Source organism: Misgurnus anguillicaudatus, chromosome 9, assembly GCF_027580225.2.
Source record: "Misgurnus anguillicaudatus chromosome 9, ASM2758022v2, whole genome shotgun sequence".
NCBI classification, from domain to species: Eukaryota; Metazoa; Chordata; class Actinopteri; order Cypriniformes; family Cobitidae; genus Misgurnus; species Misgurnus anguillicaudatus.
This window is the reverse complement of record NC_073345.2, coordinates 10,237,327-10,244,572: the sequence shown is the minus strand read 5'-3', so window position 1 is coordinate 10,244,572 and position 7,246 is coordinate 10,237,327. Positions and strand designations below refer to the sequence as shown.

Below are 7,246 nucleotides of genomic sequence, written 5' to 3'. Positions count from 1 at the left end.
TATTTATTTCTGGTAATGCATAAAACATATATATATATATATATATATATATATATATATATATATATATATATATATATATATATATAAATATATATATATATATATATATATATATATATATATATATATATATATATATATATATATATATATATATATATACAAAACATTTTTTTATTAAAAAAATAAAATGATATAAAAGTTCGTTGTATATATATATATATATATATATATATATATATATATATATATATATATATATATATATATATATATATATATATATATATATATATATATATGTCCTTAATATTTAAATATATATTACATTTAAATAAAAAATTGACAAAATTCATTCGTTATAAATTTTTGTTTATGCATTACCACAAATAATATTTTTATATACGTGTGTGTGTGTATTTTTTTTTACTAAAATGTCCTTTACTGTCTAGGAAATTATTTGTCTGGGAAAGTTATACTTTCTGCTTTTTCTCCTGCGCTCGGACGTTCACCTTTACTCTATGCGCATGCGCACACGCGACTACCTGTCATCGCTTTGATAAATGACCTACCTACACAGTTTATTATTAATTTTTTATGAGTTGCATTTTAATCGTTATATTATTGCATAATGTTCATGAGAACAATTAAATGTAATATACGTATATTTAAAAAATATTTATTTCTGGTAATGCATAAAACATATATATATATATATATATATATATATATATATATATATATATATATATATATATATATATATATATATATATATATATATATATATATGCATAAAACGTTAACAAAAAATTATATATATATAATAAAAAATAAAATGATATAAAAGTTCGTTGTGTGTGTGTGTATATATATATATATATATATATATATATATATATATATATATATATATATATATATATATATATATATATATATATACAAAACATTTTTTTATTAAAAAAATAAAATGATATAAAAGTTCGTTGTGTGTGTGTATATATATATATATATATATATATATATATATATATATATATATATATATATATATATATACAAAACATTTTTTTATTAAAAAAATAAAATGATATAAAAGTTCGTTGTGTATATATATATATATATATATATATATATGTCCTTAATATTTAAATATATATTACATTTAAATAAAAAATTGACAAAATTCATTCGTTATAAATTTTTGTTTATGCATTACCACAAATAATATTTTTATATACGTGTGTGTGTGTATTTTTTTTTACTAAAATGTCCTTTACTGTCTAGGAAATTATTTGTCTGGGAAAGTTATACTTTACTGTCTAGAAAATAATCTTAAATCAAAAACATTCAAAACAATCTTATTGTTTGAACACAAAATATGTACGTAAATATGTAACAGGTTATATTATTTTTTATTTTAATGACAATTCATAAAATGTAATCAAAATAAACAAATGCAAGCAAAAATTAATTAATTAATTATTTAATTAAAAATGCATAAAATGCTCCCATGATGGAAACCCCTAAAAGGTTTAATACTGTATATTCAATATGAAGCACCTGACAGAACCTAAGGACACAACAGCCTATAACATTATAAACCTTCTTGCAAAACAAACAAGACAACAAGAACAATAAATTGGACAAAATAAGAGAAATATGAAAAATTTTGTGATGTTTATTTTAAAAACACTCATTCGTGATAATTCATATGCTGCTCCTCATTACAACATTCTTAGTACATCATCCTTTCCATAAAACCGAGACAGAGAAAGCAAAAGCACAAAAAAGCATTATGATGCACCTCTCACCGGCTGGATTATATATAAATAGATTTCAATAATTCACTTTATCAACAAATATAACTTCATAGCAAGTGAATACTTTTGGATTTTACAATACTGCACGCATTTCTGAAAGCAACAACCAGATCTTTTAATTACTCAGAAAACTACAGAAAAGTTTTTTTACATCTTTAAATCATTTACGAATTTAGCAAGTGTCAGCATTTGCAAAATAAGACAGCGTATTGACCTTTTATAGACTACACAACGAGAGATTCTGTGTAATACTGTACTTATATTTAAAATCTCAGAAATGACAAAATACACACTGATGTACACTAACATCCTTCTCCAATTTCCAAAAACTTCACACCCAGCCTTTACATTGGCCTATAACTCTGTAGTCTCCGGTCCAATGTCCTCCCTCAGTGCCCGGCCCCTGAATCGACCTATCCGAGTCTCCGAAAGACCACTTTCCCTCCAGTGACCTCCGAGTGACCTGTGCAAGGGGAGGAGCCTATGTCTGAAAGGATAAAGGAAGAGGGCGGGGTCAGGCATAGAGCGAGGCTCCTCTGGCCCAAGCACCCGTTCACGGGGCACACATTCTCTCACTCTCTCTGACCTCCGCATCCTTCCTGCAGCTCGGCTTTGACGTGTGCTCTCCGCTGATTCCCACGGAGAGCTTGAGGTCCAGTCGGATTCCTGTGAATAGGTTCAAGAATAAGACTGACGCATGAGACGGATTTACATAAGAAAGGCAAATCTTCCTACCTGTATGGCTCCTCCCTCTTCCTCTTCTTCCTCCTCCTCCTCTTCCTCATCATCCTCTGTCTGGTGATATAGACGAAAGTGTGCAGAGTGCAACTGGAAGGAGAGCTGAGCGGCCACGTCGGTCTGTTTGCGGAGGTCACGACTCAGCGTCGTTATCTTATGACTGCGCCGTTTCAGCTCCTCGAGAAAACAGCGCTCTTCGTTTCTAAGCCGAACCTGGAGCGAGTTCGCTACTCCCCCCTTTCTCCGTAGCTCTGCCCGCAGCTCCACCAGTGAACTGTCCTGCTCGGCCAGATGCTGCTCTGTCTCCAATAATCGTGCCTGAAGCAACGCTTCCTCTAGCTCAATATCTGTAATAACATATAGGTGTAAAGTGTGTGCTTGTAAGCGTAAGAGAGTGGAACATTTTGATTTTATTGACAGTGAGTAAGACTGACCTTCTCTGCTTCTTACTGGTGGCATTGCACTTAGATCACAACTCAGCTCTGCATAAATGTGATAGATAACATGAGATAAGTATTGTTATAAAGCCATTTTGTTCTCATTAACCTTACACTGTAATATTAAAAAAGTAAAAGACCATTGCAACGTTTCTTCAAGTGTCGTATCTCCAGACGAAGACCATTCAGCAGGATGCGATGCTCCTGCTGCAAGAATGCTGCATTACGCTCAACACTCTCCACCTGTTGGGCAAGTGTAGATCTATCCATAGAAAACTTCAAGAGGTCTACGGTTTAATGCACCTGTTTTGAGAAATAAATAAAGAGTTTATTATTAAATAAATTTTATAAAAATAGGCCCTACACTTTCAGAAAATGGTCAAAACTTGTCCATTGGCGCAAAACTCTTTGAAAAGGTCCCATTTAGATACAGATATGTATACATGTGGTACTAATGTGTAGCTTTTATGTACTAATATGCAATTTTATACCAGTGTGTGCACCCCTGCGGTACATAAAAAAATGCTAGGTTATTTTAATCCAGCATTTGGTCAAAAAGGGATTAGCTCAGTCCATTGGCTTGTAATTGAACCTATGAACCTATGCTGGGTTGTTTCAACCCAAAATGCTGGGTCGTTTTAACCCATCTGATTTTGTTCTGATTTTGTACAAAGCTCACAGATCTGAAACGTGCCGTGTACTCCGATTGTCCAGCTTACCAGTACGTTGTAATTGGCCAACACTATCTCACAAAAGTTTTTTTTGTTTAAATGTAGCTTAAATAAATTGATTGCAACCACTTAACTTAAAAAATTGATTAAATTCAATGAATCATTTTTTTCAGTGTGCAGGGTTAAAGCAACACTATGTAGTTTTTTTACCTTTAAATAATGTCTCTAAAATTATTTCAGTGATAGAACAACTTTTAACTGGACAAATTGTACTGTTGCTGCAACCTGAGCATCCTCCTAGCTGCTACAAGCACACTCTGAAAGTGGGGGTGCCTGCAGAAGAGTGTCTGATACCAGGCACTGTTGCACTTTTCAACCACATGGGGGAGCTGTAAGTCATTTTTACATGGAAACTACATAGTGTTGCTTTAAGGGTTGGGTTTTGTTGTTGTTGTTTAATGAGAATCGTAGTTTTTGCACAATTAACTTTGTATGAATTCATACGAATTAGCCAACTCGTAAATATGTACAAATTATTGTGAGATCAAGCTGGATTGGCCTGAATAGCTCTGACGTCAGAGCTTTTTGCTAAAAAATATTTTTGAAGAAAAATATGCATATTTAAGAGTTTATAAACAGAGAAAAAAATAAACATATTATGAAACGTTTTTTCTTGCTTTGTTTGTTTATTGTTTGTTTGAAAGCGGAGGGTCTGTTCTTTCATTTAATATATTTGTATGTTTATATATTTTTAGAAGGCATTTTGTGAAACTTTTCAAAAAAGGCTGGCGGGGAATGAGTTAATGTAAAAACATATTGCACTGACATATGTTAAAATACATCCATACTGTTTTGTCTTAAGATGCATGAAGGTTAGTGTGTAAAAACGACTTAAATGTCTTAATATAAATAAGGCCTAGTCCTGGATTAACCTAAATCATGTCCGGGAAATCACCCCTTTAGGTGCAAATGTGTACTGAAATGGTACCACCTCAGTGACATTTAAATTACCATTTCTGACAATTTTTTCTACCAGTGAAGAAGATATATGAGCACCTGAGCCACAAAATGTATAATTTAATTGCAAATTAATTGCATTCAATAATGAAATAGCAAAGCCACAAATGTTTAAAAGTATGGTTGTGCAATCTGCCTTCAAATTAATGTCACTTATCTTATTCTAATACAATTATTTTTTTTATCTCATTTAATGCATCTAATATGTTGTTATCTAATGCAGTAGCATAGTTGTAATTGTGTGACCAATTACTTTTTGCTGCCACCACTATATCATAAATGTATAAATGTCTTCAATATATATGTGCAGAAATACTATTTAATAACCATTTTAACAGTCTGAATGTGTTTTTTTTTTTTGTGTGTTTTTTAGCAGAATTTGACTCTTTTGTTTTAGCATCTTGAGGTGAAAATAATGATTATGTCATTGATACAGCCGGGATATTTTGACCCAGGAACTGCAAAATGACTGTAAACATCGCAATCTATCGTCTATCGACAACCATTAGCTATCATACAGTATATGTACCAATTAAACGCTTACCACATTGATTTAAACGTCATCTTCCTACACGAATTTAATCTTCGGGTAGATATTCATTCTGTGGAAAATGTCAATAAACGATGGTAAACTTAATAAACGGGACACATTATGCAATACCAGATTAAACCTGTGTAAATGTAGCATATGGACTATGTTATGTTTATCTTTACAGTGCTTTAATGGCGAGGTTTGAAAAGTCTTACAGGCTACCGCCGTCATTTCGATGCCTTAAAATCACTGCACTGTTTAAGATTTTAGAGACAACTTGTTTTCAAGGTCAACAATGATAATGGCATTACAACATGCATATTCTACAACATGCTTCATAAGGCACATTCAGATACTTACTGAACAAATGAAGGCTGATGAAGGACTCCTGCGCGAAGCATCTCCACTAAACCAGTGCGTCAGGGACAGAAATCTGCCAAAATCTCATTCATTTAACCAATGAAGTGGACTCAGGTGACAACGAAGTCCTTTTGTCTATTTTGAGAAATCGCATATCTTGATGTGCTCAAGGTCGTTTGGCCACTGGTATATAATGAGATGAGGTACATTTGCCACATAGAGACTTGTACTGTGTGACGCACATAACTGTGCAAAAAAAAAACATTGTCGCACTTTAATTTCACTATTATGGAAGCCAAATTCCGCCACATAAGAAAAGAAGTCATGCTCTGATAAGTCATAATTATGACTTTTGAAGTCATAATTATGACTTTTAAAGTCGAAATTATGACTTTTAAAGTCATAATTATAAGATAAAAAGTCATATTTATGAGATAAAAAGTCATAATTATGACTTTAAAAGTCATAATTATGAGATAAAAAGTCAAAATTATGAGATAAAAAGTCATAATTATGAGATAAAAAGTCAAAATTATGAGATAAAAAGTCAAAATTATGACTTTAAAAGTCATAATTATGAGATAAAAAGTCAAAATTATGAGATAAAAAGTCATAATTATGAGATAAAAAGTCATAATTATGAGATAAAAAGTAGAAATTATGAGATAAAAAGTAGAAATTATGACTTTAAAAGTTATAATTATGAGATAAAAAGTCATAATTATGAGATAAAAAGTCAAAATTATGACTTTAAAAGTCATAATTATGAGATAAAAAGTCAAAATTATGACTTTAAAAGTCATAATTTCGACTTTTTAATCTCATAATTATGACTTTTAAAGTCATAATTTCGACTTTTTATCTCATAATTATGACTTTTAAAGTCATAATTTTGACTTTTTATCTCATAATTATGACTTTTAAAGTCATAATTTCGACTTTTTATCTCATAATTTTGACTTTTTATCTCATAATTATGACTTCTTATCTCATAATTATGACTTTTTATCTCATAATTATGACTTTTAAAGTCATAATTTTGACTTTTTATCTCATAATTATGATTTTTAATCTCATAATTATGACTTTTTATCTCATAATTTTGACTTTTTATCTCATAATTATGACTTTTAAAGTCATAATTTTGACTTTTTATCTCATAATTATGACTTTTAAAGTCATAATTATGACTTTTAAAGTCATAATTTTGACTTTTTATCTCATAATTATCACTTTTTATCTCATAATTTTGACTTTTAAAGTCATAATTATGACTTTTAAACTCATAATTATGATTTATCGGAGCATGATTTTTTTCTTATGTGGCGGAAATGGGCTTCCATACACATTCACAATCTCAATGGTTTTGCTTTCAGCACCCTGGATAGCGACACAGTGCTCCCTTGTGGACGTCGAGGGTGCTGTCCAAACCCTCCCACAAAAATACTGTAATATTATTTAATATTTATTTAATTACCATAAACTGTAGTGAACTGTATTCATAAATACTAAATAGTGTTTTGAACCTTATCATAGTTAATATGAAATATGGCAGTCCTTTTTTTAGTTTTGGGGGTGATACCTTTGGTCTAGATTCTAGAAGTTTTTCACAGAAGTGTCTGGAGGTTCAAATATTAAATAAAAAGACAGTTTCAGCAGTAA

At 30.4% G+C, this 7,246-nt stretch overlaps 1 protein-coding gene across 2 annotated transcripts; it reads right to left on the bottom strand.

Annotated features, from left to right (window-relative positions):
• Positions 1 to 1,667: 1,667 nt before the first annotated feature.
• Positions 1,668 to 5,862, bottom strand: ccdc92bb (coiled-coil domain containing 92Bb). Of its 2 annotated transcripts, XM_055180968.2 has the most exons (6): positions 5,585 to 5,862; positions 3,145 to 3,307; positions 3,002 to 3,049; positions 2,565 to 2,914; positions 2,416 to 2,495; positions 1,668 to 2,316 (listed from the first exon to the last, which is right to left on the bottom strand). In XM_055180968.2, exons 2-6 carry the CDS (start codon positions 3,272 to 3,274, stop codon positions 2,184 to 2,186), a joined length of 741 nt encoding a protein of 246 aa, XP_055036943.1. In that variant the 5' UTR covers positions 3,275 to 3,307; positions 5,585 to 5,862; the 3' UTR covers positions 1,668 to 2,183. The 2 variants fall into 2 exon arrangements, with proteins under 2 accessions (XP_055036943.1, XP_055036942.1); XM_055180967.2 differs by having other exon boundaries at positions 1,668 to 2,495; positions 5,585 to 5,860.
• Positions 5,863 to 7,246: the final 1,384 nt, after the last annotated feature.